General features: G+C 40.3%; 1 protein-coding gene across 1 annotated transcript; it reads right to left on the bottom strand.

Annotated features, from left to right (window-relative positions):
• Positions 1-1,178: 1,178 nt before the first annotated feature.
• Positions 1,179-21,490, bottom strand: LOC143122210 (uncharacterized). The gene is made up of 3 exons (XM_076283070.1): positions 21,362-21,490; positions 21,136-21,228; positions 1,179-3,958 (listed from the first exon to the last, which is right to left on the bottom strand). Exon 3 carries the CDS (start codon positions 3,516-3,518, stop codon positions 2,484-2,486), a length of 1,035 nt encoding a protein of 344 aa, XP_076139185.1. The 5' UTR covers positions 3,519-3,958; positions 21,136-21,228; positions 21,362-21,490; the 3' UTR covers positions 1,179-2,483.
• Between the last annotated feature and the right edge of the window lie 389 nt (positions 21,491-21,879).

Below are 21,879 nucleotides of genomic sequence, written 5' to 3'. Positions count from 1 at the left end.
ATTTCTCCACGACAGGTATCCTAGCCTAGGCTAAACTTCATCTGCATCGCTAACTTCAGCTAAATATGTTACGTCGGTTAGAGAGGTATTTTTTGTTTTCACTGTTTCCGTAATGTGTAGCTGGGTCATGGTTGGAGAAACGTTAAAGCAGCTGCAGGTTCGTTCAGCATGATGCGAACTTCTGGGTACTCAGATTAGCTGCAGGTCAACTAACGTTAGCTAAGTCTTCATTACATCTGGCAACCCATAAGAGGCTCACGTCTGGTAGTCTTGAGAACGTTTATGACTTTTTTATGACACGTTCATGACAGTGTCATGTCACTCTTATGTCGACACTGTCAAGTAAAGTGTTACCGAATGTTCTAAAGAATATCTGGGTTCATTGAATTCAACATAGAATTTTAAAACCTTGAATTGTTGCGAAATGGAATTTCGCACTATGAAATTTCCCACTAGTGACCAGGTGGAACACTGCAGACCGAGTCGTCATGACAGCAGGCACCCCACTGCAGGGGCCATGACACCTTACACTGTACTATTACTCCAACTAGATTATTTCTGGGACAAGTATATCAGAAAAACTCAGTCAGCTAACGTCATATAAAACGTAAAAGACACCACCGTCAGACTGATTTGAGCACATACACATTTTATTTACATCGACACAATAGTACATTACACATTTTCGTTCCCCCGTAGAAGAGCTCGTATTCATTTTTCTTTTCTTGTTTTTAATTTGTGTACTGATTATCATTATTTTTCACTGTGTTAACATTGTGAAGCGAACATGGGTGCTTTGAAAGGCGCTATTTAACAAATAAAATGCATTATTATTATGTTCAATGCCAATAAAACACAATTCAGTTGTAGCCTCTCGAATTACCTGACCAACTTACACTTCGCAATACTTCAAACTAAAGTTTTACTCAAATATAACAGTAATAACTCAGCCAGCTGATGTCATATAACACAATCTGTCCTATTGTTCTGTATGGTTCAGCAGCGGAACGCTGGCAGCGCTAGTGTTGAACAAGCTGAGCGTTGAACTTAGTTCAACTTTCAAAGTGCAATGTAATTCAATTGTCAGTTAAGGCAAACCGTTAAGACCATAGGAACAATATAGAACTTATTGCGGTTTGAGCATTGTGTTACGCTTGCCGCTTGCCAATGTGATTCCCTCCAAACGTGGTAATCTGTCATGAACAATGACATCAGTACATTATGACTATCAATTATAGCAGACTTTCTAACGAGGAGACACAGATCTCAAATCATCATCCATAGAAATGCATAGGGTTAGTTCATATAGCAGCAGTCATAAATTATTTTTTAAGGGCCAAATGGCAGGTGTTTTTCAGTTAGCCTATTAGCTGGTTTGATACTCATTGAGTTCAATGCAAATCAAACCATCTAATGGGCTAACTGAAAAACACACCATGCCAATCTCTAGGTATGGTGAAGGGTATGTGATGATGTGGGGCTATTTTAATTCCAAAGGCCAAGGGAACTTTATCAGGATGCATAGTATCCTGGAACCATGAAATAAGTAGCCTTTAAAAAAAAAAAAAAATCTGCCTGCCTCTATGGAAATTTAACATAGGGGTCAAATACTTAATGTCCCTGTAATTTAAGGAAGGACATTTATTTATTTAGGATACACTGTTCATTCACTAAGAAAATTGGTGTCCTTAAAGGTTGGATTTTTACTCATTTTTTAAATGAAGGCATTACGAGCATTCTAACAGATGCTTTTATATTCCTCTTTTTAGTCAACTTTAGCATGGGTTCAAATACTGTACTTATTCTCCCCACTGTACATGTTTCTTCTGATGTCTGGTGAGACTTGATTTACACCCAAAACTCTTCCCACACGCACTGCACTGATACGGCTTTTCTTATACATGTTTCTTCTGATGTCTGGTGAGACTTGATTTACACCCAAAACTCTTCCCACACGCACTGCACTGATACGGCTTTTCTTATACATGTTTCTTCTGATGTCTGGTGAGACTTGATTTACACCCAAAACTCTTCCCACACGCACTGCACTGATACGGCTTTTCTTATACATGTTTCTTCTGATGTCTGGTGAGACTTGATTTACACCCAAAACTCTTCCCACAAGCACTGCACTGCTACGGCTTTTCGTATACATGTTTCTTCTGATGTCTGGTGAGACTTGATTTACACCCAAAACTCTTCCTACACGCACTGCACTGATACGGCTTTTCTTATACATGTTTCTTCTGATGTCTGGTGAGACTTGATTTACACCCAAAATTCTTCCCACACGCACTGCACTGATACGGCTTTTCTTATACATGTTTCTTCTGATGTCTGGTGAGACTTGATTTACACCCAAAACTCTTCCCACACGCACTGCACTGATACGGCTTTTCTTATACATGTTTCTTCTGATGTCTGGTGAGACTTGATTTACACCCAAAACTCTTCCCACAAGCACTGCACTGATACGGCTTTTCTTATACATGTTTCTTCTGATGTCTGGTGAGACTTGATTTACACCCAAAACTCTTCCCACACACACTGCACTGATAGGGCTTTATTCCTGTGTGGCCCACTTGGTGTATTTTCAGCTCACAGTTTGTCATAAAGGCCTTTCCACATTCGGGACACTGATGTGTTCTTTCACCTCTATGTCTCTTTTGATGTACATTGAATTGAGAGCTATATCTAAAACGCTTCCCACAGGTAGTACACAGAAATGCTTTCTCCCCAGTATGGACCCTCTGGTGTGTCTTCAGAGTACCGGGTTGTGTGAAGGCCTTTGCACACACAGAACACTTGTAGGGTTTTTCATGCGTGTGCGTCCTCTGATGTGAAGTGAGTTCTGTCTTACTTAAGAACCTATTTCCACACGTAGCACACAGATGGGGCTTCTCCCCAGTATGGATCTTCTGGTGTTTGTTGAGATCTTTCTTCACCCTAAAGGCCTTTCCACATTCAGAACAACGATGTGGCTTTTCCTCAGTATGGCTCATCTCATGGTAGAGGAGATGGGACCTAGTCCTGAAACTCTTCCCGCACACAGTGCACTGATGTGGCCTTTGTCCCGTATGTATTTTCTCATGACCTGCTAGATGTGAGCTGGTCTTGAAGGCCTTTCCACATGCAGTGCACTGATAAGGCCTCTCCTCACTGTGAGCTATCTGGTGTCTCTTGAGCTCAAAATCCTTCATAAAGGCCTTTCCACATGCAGTGCACCGATGCTGCTTCGCTACATATGTGTGTGTGATCTCGTGAACATCACGTTGAGATCTACTCCTGAACACCTTCCCACACGTGCTGCAACCGTATGGTTTTTCTCCCGTGTGTATTTTCGCATGGTCGGCGAGATGCGAGCTCCTCCGGAAACTCTTCCCACATGTGGTGCAATGATAAGGTTTCTCTCCTGTGTGCATGATCTCATGCACGGCGCGTTGCGAGCTAGTCCTGAATGTCACCTGACATGTAGCACACTGATAAGGCTTTTGGCCAGTATGTATTTTCTCATGCATGGCGAGTTTTGAGCGAATCCTAAAACCTTTCCCACATGTACTACATTCATAAGGCTTTCCCCCAGTGTGGACCTTCTCGTGTTTCTTGAGATGGCAAAGTTGACTAAAGGCTTTTCCACACTCAGACCACTGATGTGGCTTTTCTCCAGTATGTGTGAGCTGATGGTTGTCGAGGCGGGAGCTGCACCTGAAGCTACTCCCACATGTACTACACTGGTAAGGCTTTTCTCCAGCGTGTGTTTGTCCATGACGTGCAAGAGCAGCAGGTTCAGGTAAAGTTTTGAACCACAAGGAGCCTTTATATTGTTTGTCCAGTATGTCCAAGCTGTGACTTAATTTCTGGTGTGAAGATTTGCTGGAATTGGAGTGACTGTGACATCTCACTATGCTTCTTTTTTCCTCCGCGGTCCATATTTTGTGAGGCTGAATCCTCGGAACATCTATAATGTTAGAAAATAATTGTCAAACAATGTCCTTTATCTGATCTGATCTATCTGGTATGCAAGCTGAGCAACAATTGAGGCTATATATGCACTTAATGTGATTATGTCTCTGAGGATAAGTGTTTACCTTTAGACTAAATATAAACAGAGATACATACATTATTAGAAATAAAATAATGGCAGACAGTTTGAATGACAAGATGAATTCACCAGTTATTGTCTCCAGGTCACATATTCTATCCAATAAGGTTAAAGGAGTCATGTCATACAGTTTACATGCATTCGGTGTTATTTCCCAATATGGTCTTTGAGTAAGGAAAGCGAACGCACACCAATTGTAAGAATTTTCTTGAGGTGCTGGTCATGGGATACCTAGAGTATGCGGCCTACTTTTTTTTCAGAGCATTCCCCTATATCAGTGGTTAGGTGCTTGTCTTTGCCTTGTAACTGGAGATTTAACTCATTGAGCTTTCCAAATATATCACTAAGATAGGCCAGCTTCGTCAAGAAATGTTCATTAGTGAACGTGCTTGCAGATTAAAACATGTGCTCTTCCTCCAAGAAGAGGCGACTCGGAGCTCAAACACGCGACAGCACTTTACCTCGGGAAAGCCTTGCCTCGCTGTGAAACAGTACAGCCTTTTGTTCAGCTCCCATCTCCTCTCAAAGTGCGGAGAATAGACATGCTTTTAAGGGCCGGGTCTTGATGAAATTCACCACTCTCACAACCTCGTTCAAAATCTCATTCAGGTCGGGACTAACTAAGCTGCCTTGACACGAGCGCTTCCCTATGAATAACACAGTGCATCCATTGCACATCGGGTGCTACCTGGGCCTAGGCTACAGATAAAATAAATAAATAATCACGTCAGTTCACGCCCCACCTGGCATGTCTCCACGACCCACAGTTTGAGAAACGCTGTTTTACCCTCTCTGTCTCCACTCTCGAATATTTTGCTACTGCGGAGATAATACGTTTTTAATGTGCAGTGCAAATGCGAAAGTTAAGTTACCAACGTGGGATAGAGAAAACGTTTGAAAAGGCATATGACTTGGATCGATCTTTTTTCGCGTACCCCCTGAAATCAGTCCACGTACCCCTGGGGGTACGCGTACCCCAGTTTGACAACCGTGGCCCTATATGATTTCATGAAGTCTGCATAATTTGGTGTTTAAAGGGGCAATGCCAGAGGACAATTTTTTCTTTCTGCTGCCTTTGAAATAAGATGTCAATGTGACTAAGACAAGCACAGGGGTTTTCACAGTGGACCGTTCCCGTCCTAAAGTGGTCATAGAAAGGAAATAGACCGTAGAACACAGGAAAATTACAACAAAGTTCTAATTGAAGTTCTGATTAGAAGGCATTAATAATATTTTATCGATATGGACTAGGTCTACGCTATGTATGTCCTACGTTGTTCAATTCATCCCATTTTGTTTCAACTATGCACATTAGACACAATGTTTTATCTTGTCATGACAAGGATAGGCTGACAGTAAGCCTATACTTGTTTTTATGCTGGCAACAAAACAAAAGGGTTCACAAACGTTCTTATTTTTTCTAATGCATTTATTTCAATTCCACCATGGATCAGTCAATGATTCAAAATGTAAGCTGACTGTTGTCAAATTTGGAAAAGTAAATTCAAGAGAAACTATCATTCGTCCATCATGCTGTTTCATTCTTCCAAACCAGGAGCTCAGCCAGAGGGACCGAGAACACCTTTTTAGGTCGGACGAAATTTTGGTCTTTTGATGCAGATCGTGGTCTGTGGCACATTTATCGCCTACAATTTTGGTTCGGATCAAACCGAAAAGTCTGAAGGTCCGTGTTATGAACCCTAAATTTCTCGATTTACTTTGGGGGTAATTTTTGGCACACCCTGCTGGCTATTTTGTGTTTTGTCTTGTTAAACCTCTGGTGTGTCTCTAAATTTATGTTAGGACCTTTCTTTGAGGTCCGTAACATAAATTTGGGGGCTCGTCCGTAACAAATGATGTAGGTGTGAAAGCCCCCTGAATCTCATTGTTTGTACCGTATATTCATGTTGGCAGTACTCAAACATCGCTTGCATCATGTTGCCTTGATAACTGTAAAAAAAAAAACCTCAGATTTAGTTGCCTTGATCTATGACCCCCATCATAACAAAAGGCAACCATTGGGGCTTCAAATGCCTAGATCATCTGAGAGAGAACAAATTATTTATCTCTGTTGGATCTTGCAGAGTTGCTGGGGTGTGACTATTTTGAAAAGCTAAAGGTGAATAATTATCATACTACTGTTTTATTGTTCATATTTACTTTTCATATCTACAAATAAGCTATGCTAAAAAACACATAATATTTCATCTATGTATAATCTAATTTACTTTTGATTGGAAAAACGAGCAATTACTGGTTTCACCTCTTTATTGATGAGATGCTGGAAATACTGGCCAGAGTGGTTGAAGAACCAATTCTGAAAGAGATTCAGTCCTCTGTGGCTATCGGGTTGGGGGTAGATGAGAGCATAGATGTGTTTCTGTTAAAAGGCAGCTGGATCTGCACATTTAGCATCATTTAATTGAGGGGACAATAACTAACTAACTGGACTGGAGTATATATTTTATGTATTTTTTATGTCCTTTTATTTTTCAGATATACGTCTTCAGCCAGATCCTGGACTTGGTCAATGTCAGTGATGGGGAAGGCTGTAACCATTGTAGCAGCAATAAAGGAAATGCTGCACAAAAAGAACATGCCAACTCATAAGATCCATGTGCTAAGAGCTGATGTAAAGAACGGTTCGGCATGTATAAATGAAGAACTGCACAAAAATACATAAAAATTACACATTCTGAAAAATATAAAGACATAACGCAAGGAGTGGGTGTCTTCATAACACAAGACATGCAGGCCTATTCGGTGGTTACAGACTCAGAATTCCTTTATATGATGAAAAAACTTGAGCCTCGCTATAATGGCCCCTCCCGCAAACACTTCAGTAGCAAAGTGCTGTGTGTATGAAGTTATCACGGAGGGACATCGAAAACAAACTGAAACACCCTACTTTGCTCTGTCTACTGATTGTTGACTGAAAAAAAGCTGCATCAGTCTTTAGGCCTTGAGGACTTTTTTTTGACCTTTAACAACAATTCTGGTCATTATTGTGTGCTCCAGATGCAATGTGCACTATTATCTATTACACCACTACTAAAATATGTTTTAGCAAGTGAATGATACACACTGGCTATCACAGCACCTGCTGCCTATTTTTACATTGCAAAATAACCTCAGTGCTGTCATGACATTTTTGCTGCACATACTGCTTTGTGGCTTCAGTATACCTACAGGGAGATGTACTACCACACTTAGCCCGGCTTTCTAGAATTTTCCGAAAAGAGACCGTCAACTTCCTGACCATCAAAGAGCAGGTACCTTTAACATGCATCTCATAATTGCAAAGCAGTGCAACTAAATTGTAGGCTGTTAAATCAGCGCACATTACATTAATAAAAAAACTGCTGAGTACTGTGCAACCGACTTCATCAGGATCCAGTTACCATGGCATGCCTGAAGCAACTGACTTCATCAGGATCCAGTTACTATACATGCCTGAAGCAACTGACCTTATCAGGATCCAGTTACTATGGCATGCGGGAAGCAACTGACCTAATCAGGATCCAGTTACCATGGCATGCCTGAAGCAACTGACTTAATCAGGATCCAGTTACTATACATGCCTGAAGCAACTGACCTTATCAGGATCCAGTTACTATGGCATGCCGGAAGCAACTGACCTAATCAGGATCCAGTTACTATGGCATGCGGGAAGCAACTGACCTAATCAGGATCCAGTTACTATGGCATGCCGGAAGCAACTGACCTAATCAGGATCCAGTTACTACACTGTAAACCCAAATAAGTTCGAATCGATTGCCAAATTGTTTTAAGTTGACTAACTTAAAAGTCCACATTTTCCAGAACTTAAAAGGTTGGATGAATTGCCACTTGTAGCTTTTGATAACAGTTAAATTAAAGTGCTCATTTAGCTCAACTCAAATATTTGCAGTTAATATGACTTACAATGTTCAGTTTAGGCAACTCAGTTATTTCCAGTTAATATGACTTACAATGTTCAGTTTAGGCAACTCAATTATTTTCAGTTAATATGACTTACAAGTTTCCAGTTTTCAAATCAACTGGAATAAGTTCACCGAACTCAAAAAAAATAAGGCAATCGATTGCCTTAATTGTTTTAAGTTGACTTACTTAAAAGTCTACATTTTCCAGAACTTGAAAGGTTGGATGACTTGCCACTTGTGCTCATTTAGCTCAACTCAAACATTTACAGTTAATATGACTTACCAGTTTCCAGTTTTCAATCAACTGGAATAAGTAGAAAATAAGTTCACAACAACACAATTTTCATGTTAACTAAACACAATGTTTATTAGTTTGTGTTAACTTAATATATCCTATATATAACCTCTCATCTGTTTGGCAGGAGAGTTGCATCGTCTCGCGCTAGTGGTTGTGCTAAGTAACTTTGAGAAGGTCTACGTTCTCTGAGACAAACACGTTAACAATAAAATAGGTAAAAGTAAACTAATAATAACATTCAAAACTTACAGTAAATAGCAAGTGTAATGATGCAGACTACTCCACGAAGGCGGTGACTTCCTGCTGAGGCTTTCTGTTGGCTCTTGTTTGTTTGAAGTTGCTTCCCGCCCGCTGGGCTCGACCAGTCTAGATTAAAACGGCTGAATTCCGGGGGGCGGGGGGAATGTCTCTGATTTTAAACATTACTCTTTTCTTGCGGTCCACCAAAACCATGTTTAATAAACATACTAGTTTTTTTTTTTTTTAAATGTTCTTCCTTTAGTGCATGTAAACTTCTAGGTACTTTTCCACAAAAAGTCTAATGCATTTCAGATCAAACTGTTTTAATATGATTACGATTTCTTTGTGATCGATTTTACTTATTTGGCGAAGCACTTCGACATTTGAGCATGTAGGCTACTAGCCTATATCTGATATGTGCTTTTAAATTTTTTTTTTACTTAAGTTATGTTTTAAAGTTCTGCTTACTTGTACACATCATACATTTAATCAAAAAGGTTTAGTTGAACTAGGGAACTCACAAAAGTGGAACATGAAATTACTTATTTCTATTAGGCTAAGTTGTAGGCCTACTTAAATAGCTTTTTTTAAGTTATACTTATTTTACTCAAAATAGTTCCACTTAATCAAAAAGTATCAGTTAAAATTACTCAAAAGGGAAGAATATGTTATTACTTATTCCCAGTGTTGGGCAAGTTACTTCAAAATCATAAAGTATTACTTATTACTGTCTTTTAAAAGTAATTTGTTACATTATAATATTACTGTCTCTGAATTGTAAGGCATTACACTACTATTGCATTACTTTTAAGTTACTTTCACCAAAATATCTAGAAATATGGATTTGCCATTCTAAATGCAGTTTATTACGCTCAATGCAGCTTGCTCTTCCAACGGAGGGAGATGTGGTTTAGCATAATGAGTGAGCTAGGTTTAAGGCTAACAACAGTAGAATGCAATAGGCGCAGTGCTCATGATGCAATACAAGGAACATCATAGTCAAACTGACAAAAGGTCAAAGTCTGCTAAATTGTGATTGAAATACTGTAACTTTAAGGCCTAGGCCTACTCATTAAAATCAATAGAGAGCCTACTATATTGTAAATCAAAGCTTAAAGGAACCATATGTAAGATTGTGGCCAAAACTGGTACTACAATCACTTTCAAATTACTGTAGAGCGGTGTATCCCCTTCCCCTCCCCTCTGACTGGCAGAGTTGGCAACCGGATGACGAAACACTACTGACTTTGTGATTAGTAGATAGGTGGAGGGTGGCGCATTAGGCCAAAACACAACATGACAACATCAACATCAGTTGAGGGGTGCAACTTCACTTTTTAAATGACAATAACCTGGCCAGACTACTGTTGTCAGTGATATAAGTATTTGAAATGAACATGATATCTTAATGTCTAGTGACATATCAGGGCAATTTTATGATTCATTGAAATACATTTTTTACATACGGTTCCTTTAATAAAGACATGTCAAGATGGTGGCCTGCTGGCCATTTCGGTGCCCTAAGTGAGTGGCTTTGAGTGAGTGACATTTAAATGATAACTCAAACACTCAAACACCTGTTTGTTTTTAAACATTAATTTCTGAAGAAATTATGTTTTACCTATAAATGGTGCACTGTCACTTTAAGAGCATTGATCTTTACGTTGTCATAATGCCCTTTTGCCAGCTCTTGTTTACAAGCCTTGATTGTTTGAGTTACATTGATAGCACAATATTAACAATAATATGCACAATGTTAAGTTGTTTGAAGCAACCTTCATTGCTTTGGAAATGGAAGTATGCAATGACATGTTGCTTCAAATTTCGTTTTGCGAATACAAGTGAATTATGAGCCTGGTATCCACCTAGCTATCTGAATGGAATGCGTTTCAGTCAACTCAGCATATCATGTGCTTCATGTAGCCTAAATGCTTGGAAAACGAATTATTGAAGACCCACCAATTCTAGTAGGCTACTACGTGGTGATTGAGAGAACCCAAAAGGTATCAAACTTGCATGTAACATCGTGTTAGTGCATTTTGACATTGTAAACGTTATTGATGAAGAGTGAAACGCAGTTTGCAATAAAGCTACTATTCATTGGTTACATTTGGGTGCCCCCTCTGTCCTTTGGTGCCCAACGCAAAGTGCGTGATGCGCGTGGTGGGAGCGGTGGCACTGCCAGGCTACACAATCTTTTTCTGCATTTCTATCCCGTTATTCTCTTCAATTCAAGTTCACAGCACAAAGCTGACATGCACAACAGCATAGTTTGTGTTTTATCAAGAATCAAAAAGATAAGCGTGGCACTACTTTAGATGTTTAATTTACTTGTGCTATTTCGCGAGGCATAGAGAGATCTTTCGGTTTCGCACACAAAGTGCACTAACTATGTTCTTCATAGCCTTGTCTCTGACAAGCTGAAAATAATGAGCGTAGGCTTATGTCCATCCCGCAAATAGAGTCCGCCTGCGAGTTTGCTGCAGCAGTCATCTTCAACCAGTATCAGGAGATACGTTCTACTATTTTGCGCTGATTTTTTCTCCTCTGTTGTTCTCGCGTGGTGTGGTGGCAAATATGTATCAAAACAAAACACCACTTAGTTTCGGGTTAAATGCATTGTAACGCGCGTTACTGAAGTTTGTACCGAGTAAAATATTACCCAATTTTTTTTTGTAATGCCTTACATTACCACGTTACCGCAAACAGCAATATATTACAGTAATTACATTACTTTTGTAACGCGTTACACCCAACACTGCTTATTCCTCTGAAGTTGTACTTAAATAGTGTTTTTAAGTTATACTTACTTTAACTCAAGATAGTTCCATTTAATCAAAAATTATCAGTTAAGTAAACTCAATAAGGAAGAATATGCAATTACTTATTCCTCTTAAGTTGTACTTAAGTAATGTTTTTAAGTTATACTTACATAAAACACAAACCAGTTGAATTTAATAAAAAAATATTAGTTAAAATAACTCAAAATGGAAGAACAAGTTACACCAACTTGACATAATTAAGTTAGTAGAACTTTGTCTAAAACTTTGAGTATGCACTACTTAATATATTTCATTACTTTGGACGACGTTCGGGTTTACAGTGTATGGCATGCCGGAAGATGCACAGCCCTCTAGCTTATTCTTGGCCCAACTGCATAGTGACCTTGACAACCCTGCAGGATTGGGTGCATTTAACATCATTGATGAGGAGGAGAGGTAGAGGCCAGGAGAATCCCACAAGGGAGGTTATTTGGTCCCGGTAAAGGACACATTTGTTTTGAGTGTAAGTAGTATCAGTCTAAGAAAAATAAAACAAAACGACAGAGCCAGTTTGATTAGTTTGATTGAAATGTTACTTCCACATGGAGTCAATAAATAAAACGTAAAGCTAAAAAATTATTTCCTTTGTGCCATGTTTAGGTAATGGAACCTTATATTGATGGCCTCCAGGTCAATCTTGATAGAAGGTTCCAAAACCTCAATATCATGGGAGCATTTCACATGCTGGGGCCCCAAGCAGTCAAGGAGGATGATTCCATCAACTTGGAAAACATCAAGACCCTGTCCACCAAACTCCTGCAGCAACCAGACAGTCATGCACTGCAAGAATGGTCATCTTTTAGGCAGCATATGCTGACTGGGTCATTCAAGGTAAATTAGCCTCAACTTAAGTTCTTCAGAAACATGACTGAGGAACCCAGCTTAATCGCGTGTGTTGTAATGTTTCAGGATATGGACCAGCTTACCAGAATGAGCAAACTGGCATCTAACCTCGATGAGTGGTGTCAAATCTACCCCTCCCTCAGTAAACTGGCATCCCAGCACGATGAGTGGTGTCAAATCTACCCCTCCCTCAGTAAACTGGCATCACAGCACAATCGAGTGGTGTCAAATCTACCCCTCCCCTCAGTAAACTGGCGTCCCAGCTAGGCTTGGGTATCGAGTATCGACTGGAACCGGGACTAGCTTAGCGATTTTCCCAGATTCGTTCAAAAGTTTAAATTTCTATTCCTAGTTTCGATTCCCAGTCCGCCGACCGGAAGAAGAAACCGCTGAAGACCAACGAAGAAGTGATTACATAACCGAGCGAGTTGAGCATGGATAGCGTGCGTCGGCGGTCCAAAGTGTGGCTTCACTTTTCTAAACAGAATCTCGGCAAAATGCAACACTTGCGACAAGATTGTTTCATGCATAGGAGGGTGCACGTCGAACATGATAAAGCACCTCCTCCGAGTTCATGGAGTAGAAATAAATGTGTGCCCCGTCTTCACACAGGACCACTACCTCACCATGACCACACACTACATAGAGGAGGGCAAAATGCAGCAAAAAGTGCTAAAAACAAAGGCTGTTTACTAGTGCTGTCAGTTAAACGCGTTATTAACGGCGTTAATGTAAACCCATTTTAACGGCGTCAATTTTTGTATAGTGTGATTAACGTTCTTTTTGGCCTCGCACTTTGTAGTTTTTTTTCACATGCTGTTGCAACAACTAGTAACGTTAGAAAAACTACAACACCACCATTTAGCTAGACCGGAAACAAAACATCAGGCACGCTGCACACACACTTGGGCCATTAAAAGAGTTGACGTTACATTTTGAGTGGATGGCTAGCGTGAGACGCCGAAATGGATGCCGATAGTATTCTGAATGGAAAGTTTTCTTTTAAAAAGTTGCCAAATGGTTCCATTGACAAGACCAAAGTGATCTGTGTGTTTTGTCGTTGTGAACTGAGCTATCATCGCAGCACGACCAGTCTGAAATACCACTTAATGGCCAAGCACTCAGCTGATTCGAATTCTCCGCCCCCTCGTCAAAGCCAGGCAACAATGGATGATTTCAGACAGAAGCGCATGGATACTTCAACTAAGAATAAACTTACTGCAGCCATAGCTAAATGGGTGGCTACTGTATGTAGGCCTCTTAACATTGTGGCATCGCAGCCAACGACTGGACCTACGAATTGCCTTCGAGAGCCACCATTACAAGCCACATACAGAAATTGCACGAAACGGAAACGGCTAAGTTACAGCAGGCGTTGGAGAAAACAGAAGTAGTCGCGCTCACTGGTGATTACTGGACGTCCATCAGTAATCACAACTATCTCGGGGTCACAGCCCATTATTTTGATCCACAATGGAAACTTCAGTCGCTTTGACTGTTGTAAAGACAGAAGAGAGGCACTTCGCTGACGCTGTTGCAGAGCACTTTATGCAAGTGGCTAGAGAGTGGGACATCGAACAGACAGTTGTCTCACTGACCACGGATAGTGCACGCAACATGATTGCAGCGGCCAGGCAGCTCCCCTTTGAGCACATGCCGTGCATCGCACACAGTGTGCACCGAGCCGTCACGGTTTCTCTAACCAACAGCGCGTTTGACAGCGCATTGGCAAAATGCAGAAAAGTTGTAGGACATTTCAAGCACAGCCGAGCAAACCAAGCAGAGCTTGAGCAGCAACAAGTCGCACACCATTAGAAGAAAGAGTCACTCGTACAGGAAGTGTCAACAAGATGGAATAGTACACTGGAAATGATCAAGCGTGTTCAGTGGAATGCTGAACCTCTGAGAGATGCACTGGCCCTGCACACAACCAACGTCGCCATGCCAACAGCTACTGAGCTGGAGAAACTGAAGAAGCTCGAGGCTGTGCTGGAGCACTGCGGGTAATTTATTGTGTATCCGTGTTGTGTGTGTTTGTTTAATGATCAAAGTAGGTCTGTGTCAGAACAGTAACTAATTGGGTGTGTGTTTATGTGCGGGTAGGCAATGCATGTGTGAAAGATTGGAGTGTGGTGAGTGAGTGAGTGAGAGAACTCTGGGTGAATTACAGTAGGCCTAACTAGTTCCCCACTAATGTGCTTCTTTATATTATTGCAGGTATGTGTCCGAACTTCTGGGAGGAGAGAAGTTTGTGTCTTGCTCAGCGGTGCTGCCAACGTTGTGTCATCTGTCGCGAGTGATGGAAGTTACTGAAGATGACCCAGCTTACATGATCAAGTTCAAGGGAACCTTCGCAGCAGACATGGACGGTCGCAAGGAGAAGACCAACATCACATGGCTGAGAGTTGCGACAGCACTTGACCCAAGGTCAGAATGCCATGCTTCATATTTACACTCATCCTCATCATTGTGTTGTTTGTTTTGTTAGTTTGCTTGCTTCTTTGCTTTGCATTTTTGAATTTTGCACTGTAGAGATAGGGATATTGTCACAATTTTGTTATACCTGTTCTTGTATTAAAGTTGGATTTCATTTCATTTCAAGGTTTAAGGACCTCAAGTGTCTGAGCAAACCTGACAGGGCTGAGGTGTGGAGTATGATCCGCGCCTTGCTCCAGATGGAGAGGGAGAGGCCTGCACAGCCGGATATCCAAATCATGCCTGAGCCTCCTACGAAGAAACCAACTCTCATGCTTGCACACGAGTCTTCGTCTGATGAAGAGGACAGTATTGAGCAATGTCTGGAGCGCTACAAGGCAGAGCCTCTTATTGGCATGGATGACTGTCCCCAGGAATGGTGGTCTACACATGAAGGGGCACACAGTGAAATGGCCCGCCTTGCACGGAAGTACTTGGCAACACCGGCTACATCAGAACCCTCTGAAAGGTTGTTTTCACTGTCTGGGTATGTTGTGCAAAAGAAGCGAGCTTCCTTGTTGTCTGAAAATGTCAACAGGCTTGTCTGTTTGAGTAACTGGCTCAAAGCAAAGTAGTAGTAGCCTTACCTTTTATTGGTAACCATTACTGTTCTTTCTTTATGAAATAAGAGGCTGGGTTCTGGCAAATAAAGAGTAGTAGCCTGACTGCTATGTTCAAAGCAAACTTGAGAAAAATATTAAGCCATGGTTTAACTGCACTATAGGCTGAGTCCTAGTTTACCTTACATATGCACTTTGTAATTTTATTTTGTATTGCCCTGTTTTGATCCCTTAGGAAGGGCTGTTGAAGGGGTTGTTTTTGTGACAAAGTATTTTTTTTCACCCTTTTACTAATGGACAGTGTATTACATTGTGTGAGAGATTACTGCTCCAAGTGAAAATGTTAGTGTGAAATTGAACACTACAGTATGCCAGAGATTACTGCTCCAAGTGAAAATGTTAGTGTGAAATTGAACACTACAGTATGCCAGAGATTACTGCTCCAAGTGAAAATGTTAGTGTGAAATTGAACACTACAGTATGCCAGAGATTACTGCTCCAAGTGAAAATGTTAGTGTGAAATTGAACACTACAGTATGCCAGAGATTACTGCTCCAAGTGAAAATGTTAGTGTGAAATTGAACACTACAGTATGCCAGAGATTACTGCTCCAAGTGAAAATGTTAGTGTGAAATTGAACACTACAGTATGCCAGAGATTACTGCTCCAAGTGAAAATGTTAGTGTGAAATTGAACACTACAGTATGCCAGAGATTACTGCTCCAAGTGAAAATGTTAGTGTGAAATTGAACACTACAGTATGCCAATGTTGTTTTCAATAAAAAAAACATTTGCACAAAGCAAGCCGATCTACTTTTCCATATTGATAAGAGCATTAAAATGAGAAAAAATAATGGGACAAAAAGAAATCAAGGGACATTTAGAATAGATAAAAATGTGCGATTAATTGCGATTAATTGCAAGTTAACTATGACATTAATGTGATTAATCGTGATTAAATATTTTAATCGTCTGACAGCACTACTGTTTACAAAGCACAGACCGGCTGTGTTGTTGCAGAGGAAATCAGTGACGTTCTGTGACTGTTCTGTCAGAGTTTGGCATGTCTGATAAAATTGTAGCAGTCACTGTAGATAATGCTGCCAACATGGATGTGGCTATTAAGCGCCTGCGATTTGTGAAACTGTGCTGTTTCGCCCACACACTTAATTTAGCAGCACAAAGTCTATACTCCCTAAATTCAGTGAGTCAGTGGGTGGCCAAGGTCTGAACCATTTTTGTGTGGATGAAGAGATGCTCGATGGCCAAGGTGGTTGAGCTTCTACGCAAGACACACAAAGTTCACTTCATTTAATTGTTGTGCATTGACACGTAATGACTCTGATCTATCTTATTATTTATGAGCTCTGCGGAGTAGTACTTAAGTATTTGAATCCAATTTTACAAAAGTATTGTTTGTCTCCTAGAATGAGAAGCATCTGTTACATAACTTAAAATTTATGTTCTTGTACCTAATGCTGGAGAGATACACAGAGCAGTACCCTGCAATTCAAGCAGCCAGCTTGGATCAACGGCTGAGATCTCGGATATGGATAGGGACAGGTAGAGATAGATAGACAAGCTTAGGATTTTAGGAAACCTGATGAAGGTGCTCTACACCTCAACACTTTGCGTATCCTCCGAAAAGAGTCCCACATGCGGACAGATTCTGCCTATTCTCCAAGAAGCTTGAGGCACACCTGGCTGTAAAAGAGGGAGACACAGTCTTTGTGTCAAACCTTAAAAAACAGGTTTGGGCAAACCTATCCAAGCGCTACCAGGTAAGTGACTGAGGCAGGGCACCTGGAAAGAAATTGCTGTAGAATAGAAATATCCTGTGGCTTGTTAAAACATTTAAAGAACATGTGTTTTGCAGAATGATGAGATCAGGAACTTTCTCCAAGTGGCCACTGTGTTGGAACCACGCTTTAAACATAAATTGGATGATGACGACACCATCTGGGACCAGATTCAGAGAAAGCTGATTGAACAGGTGAAATGTCATTCATGCACAACTGTCTTTTTCAGCTATTAAAATCTAAGATCTAAATGCCAATTATGTGAACAGAGGAAGACTGTGGAGTTGATGGGGACACCATGGAGTCTGAGAATGAGGATGAGCAGGAGAGAGTAAGTGTACGATAGCTGATATTATATAGGTTTTCAATTTAAATGGAGGTTTTCCCTTTTTTTAGTGATAATACTGATGAATCTTTTGATTTGTTTTTTCAGCAACAGCCTCCCTGCAAACTGCCCAGGAAGACTCCACTAGAGGAGCTGTTCACTGAGGAAGAGGCACAGAACATAGTGTCACAGCAGAGCTCCATGTCCATCAAGAAATGAGTGGAGAGAGAGCTGCAGACATACCAGGAAGTTGCACCGGTCCTTATGTCTGAGGACCCTGCTGCATCCTGTCAAATCTCCCTTTCTCCTATTTATGCGTTCAAGCTTCTTCTACACCCAGCGACCGTGTGTTCTCCACAGCAGGAGACGCTATTCTGTCCAGAACGCTCACACATTCTGCCTGAGAAGGCAGATATGATCATTTCCCTAAACAAGAACTGTTTCTGGTTTTACACTGTACCTGCTGCTAATCTGGACTGGCTTTTACAAGTTGTTTCTTATTGTTTATTTGCTATTCTGCATCAGGTTAGCCCATCTGTGGGAGCAGGTGTAGTAACAGTAATATTATCCAGTGTTTCCCCTACAATGTATTCATCAGCGGCGCAGCGCCACTCCTGGAAATCAAGCGCCACTGCAAAAAAAGTTGCCTAATTAAAAAAAAAAATAGAAGCAAGTGAACTTCAGGAACAGCTGCCGTTCGTTCAGGTTTCATGTCAACAAATAATAGTAGGCTAACGTTGAAGGCGCAGTCGGGGATTCCACAGGAGATCACGCTTGTTTGTGTTTATGTTTAAGTTTATTAGCAGACGCAATTTTGTGCCAAAAAAACGTAGGCTACAGTATGTTAACCAAGGAACCAAATTAAACACGCCAGCGAGATAGCTCGCCCCTACCTTCAGTAGCCTATTCCCAGATACATTCCATGCATTGTTTCGTTTTTGTTTGTGATACAGGCAATGCTTTCAAGCCCTGTGTTGCTAACATACCTAGGCTGTGAAACTAAGGTCTAGCTAGCCTATTGGTGGGTTTAATTGAATTTGAGTAATAGGATACGCAACCATTTACATCTGAGATAGTTTGTAATTCCTGTAGAGCTCACCAAAATTATAGATTAGATACAAAACACTTATCTGCCAAGATAGATTTTCTTCGAGTTTTTGACCATTTATTTTACCAAATGACATGGGAAACATAATTCATTCATTTCATCCACATATTCTTATGCACCATGCACAACAACGCTACTAAGTTAGCTTAAAACCGTGAGAATCAAGCAAGCGTCACGGGCCTTCACGGCATTAAAGTGACAGGCACTCAATTCGACTTGCACAGCACCAATACAGTGTAATGACATGAAAGAGAAGTTTATATAGTTTATACAGTGCTGTGCAAAAGTTAAGACACCCATGCTGAAATTGACTAAAGGGAGGAACAAAAAAATGTTTTTGCCTTTTGTCTTAATGCCTTAATTAAACATTTTTATTATATATAAATGTCTTAACTTATGCACAGCACTGTATATTCTAAATAGTAATAGTTTGTAGCCTACAGTGGCCTACAATGTACAGTGGTAAAGTGGCTAATACTAATAATGTAAATGAAAAAGGTGAAAGAAAAACATGAATAATCCTGTTCAAGTACTGCAATAATCATGCTTTGTAAATGCTTGTGTTGATGGTTATGTCATAATTTGTAACTCAATATGTCCATTTCTTTCACAAAATCCACCAGAAGTCACCATTTAAGGAGTCATTTTTTCAAAATGTTGTCTTTTCTTGGGGGGGGGGGGGGCTTCCTACAATCAACAGCACCGCTGCTGGAAAAAAATCTAGGGGAAACACTGCACGGTAACATGTTTAAGTACCTGCAGCATCGTACACTCATCATGTGTAATATGTGTTTTCATGATGTTTTCAAAAATAAAGCTCTCGAGGAAAGTGCAACCCTGAGAAAATGTATTCTTAATTTATAATATTTATATTCAAGTTCATAGATTTTATATTTATATTGTAATTGAAAACAGCCCTGTGAGAAATTCATAGTACATTTCATGGAGAAGGTCAGACTATTTCAATGACCGTTGGTTAGCTAGCTCACTTAAAATATCCTAAACTTTTTTGACCCTGCGTCCTAAAAGAATCGGAATCGATAATCGCTAGGAACCGGAATCGAAACAAGAACGAAAATTATGACCCTCATCTATAATGACTTCCCGACTTTTTCTCCTGAGGAAATCTTCATCCTCACAGCCACGACAAGCCGGAGATCCTGCACAGTGCTGGAATACTTTAAGCCCTGTTAATTATTTATTCATAACTATTGTCAGAGTAGCCCATTATTAACCTATTATACAGCTTTTTGGAATGCTGCAGAAGTTCACAAGCTACATTCAAATGAACAGGCTCTCCATGTCCAGGTCCAATATTTTATAGCCTATAGGGTCATTCCACGTCAGTTCAACCAGGGCCCACGCACTTAGGTCTCAAAAAATTCTGAAAAAATTAACATGTGTACCTATGTTACCCAGGAGACACACTGTAAAATTACTCTTATGTAAGATCAATACTTTCCAAGATACAGCCAGTTTTACATACAAAACATATTGATGTCAATGGTGCATTTTGCCCATGTTCAGGTTGAAAAGTGAAAAAGAAAGATTTGCATAAGACAAGTCAAATTGGTGTTTTTAAAAAGAAAAGATCATGGAGAATAAAGAAAAAAATATTTAAAAAACTTTGTATATTCCCACAAGGTGTTTAGGTGCTCTGAAAATGAGAACCAAAATGATTTTTTAGACTTGTAAGGTCTGCTGTTCAGACCCTGAAGGAATTTATTTTCTGTTCATTGTTTTTTGTGAGAGTGTTTCTACTTATCTCAGTAAGGAAAATAAATCAAGAGCCTATGTTGAGTACAAATATGTCTTCTGAAGGATTAAACAGAGCCCAGCCAAAAACTCCAATAAAATGTGTATCAACTTTGAGGGACAGCTATGACCATGCAGGATTATCCAGACCAAACGTGATGATTTTGCTACATACTATTCCTATTTATGTACCAGCATGCACAATTTGAGCCTCCTACATGGTTTAGTTCTTGCGCTGTGGGCTTGTGAACTTTGACAAAAAAAAGAGACCGAACAAAATCGACACCCCCTCCCCCTGTAAAACTGGCTGTATCTTGGAAAGTATTGATCTTACATAAGAGTAATTTTACAATGTGTCTACTGGGTAACATAGGTACACCTGGTAATTTTTTCAGAATTTTTTGAGACCTAAGTGCGTGGGCCCTGGTTGAACTGACGTGGAATGACCCTATAACTGACCCTATACAGTGTTGAAGCAGAGCGAACAAATTACATAGCTCTATCTTGGTCATTAGTATAGCAATCAAGAATAGTAGCAGTAGTAATCAAGAATGTTTGCTATAATGACCGCTGCAAAAACATGACCGTGGCAACAGGTTCTGAGCTATGAGCCAGGGTGCTAATTTCGAGCCCTGGGCAGCAGCATTAATGCCGTATTGAAACCCTTTTCTTTAGTCCCCCATTTTGTCTTATTTTCTTTCAGTGGCCACTACAGGCAAAAAAGCCACCAGCACACTTTGACTCAGTATATAACAACAAACAACAAACTTGGACATATCATATTACATCAAAAACAAAAAGAGGGCAAAATTGGCTTTTCGCAGCATGAGACATGTAAAGCACTGGCAGCTTACAGTTACAATACAAAACTTTTCACGAACTTACGCAACAGAGACGGGTCAATGGCGTCATATTCTCCTAAATCAGATTCTTCTTTGCCTACAGTCGGTGAACAATTTTCTTCTTTGCACGTCAAGGCTGTATCAATTTCAAACGAGATATCATTTAGGCAAGATAATAATAGATTGAAAAGAAAAAAAGAGTAGCCTATTTTCAAAAATATTAGACAAGAAATGTTCCTTTGGTGGTGATATTTGCATTGTAGGCTTACCGTCAAGGTCTAGTCTCGGCGTGGCTTTCACTTCCTGAACCACAGTCACATACTCATAAAGGACACCAGATTCTTCTTTCTTTTCAGTTTGTGAATATTTTTCTTCTTTGCAGGCTAAGGCTGCCAATAGGAAAACAAAAATTTAAATGAGATGAGATTTCATCTTACCCTGGGAATCCAGAGTTCTCGAGGTAGCACAATTTCAATTTGCTCAACAAGTCACTCGCTGACAAAGAGTAATGATGCACGTTACTTTTGTCCCTTGTATCGCAAGGAACCAATCACATCGGTGTATCTGATATAGGCAGACCAGAGGCTAGCTAATCAGATGACAGTCGTAGTGTTATCCTATTGTGTCGAAGTCTGGAATCAGTCAATAAACATTGGTTGTATAGTGTTAGCCAATTGCGTGCAGTGAGATTTTCAAATGCAAACTTGGTGCCGCCCCTCAAGCTGGGCCATTACATTATTCATGGCCAGACCCTTAATCTTTCGGATTTGGGTCTGGAATCTCCAGG

Source organism: Alosa pseudoharengus, unplaced genomic scaffold (assembly GCF_046254945.1).
Source record: "Alosa pseudoharengus isolate Yale_2024_CS ecotype anadromous, Long Island Sound unplaced genomic scaffold, YU_APseudo_1.1 YU_APseudo_1.1_scf_1, whole genome shotgun sequence".
Classification (NCBI taxonomy): domain Eukaryota; kingdom Metazoa; phylum Chordata; class Actinopteri; order Clupeiformes; family Clupeidae; genus Alosa; species Alosa pseudoharengus.
The sequence above is the reverse complement of the archived record's forward strand: the minus strand, read 5'-3'. Positions and strand labels throughout refer to the sequence as shown.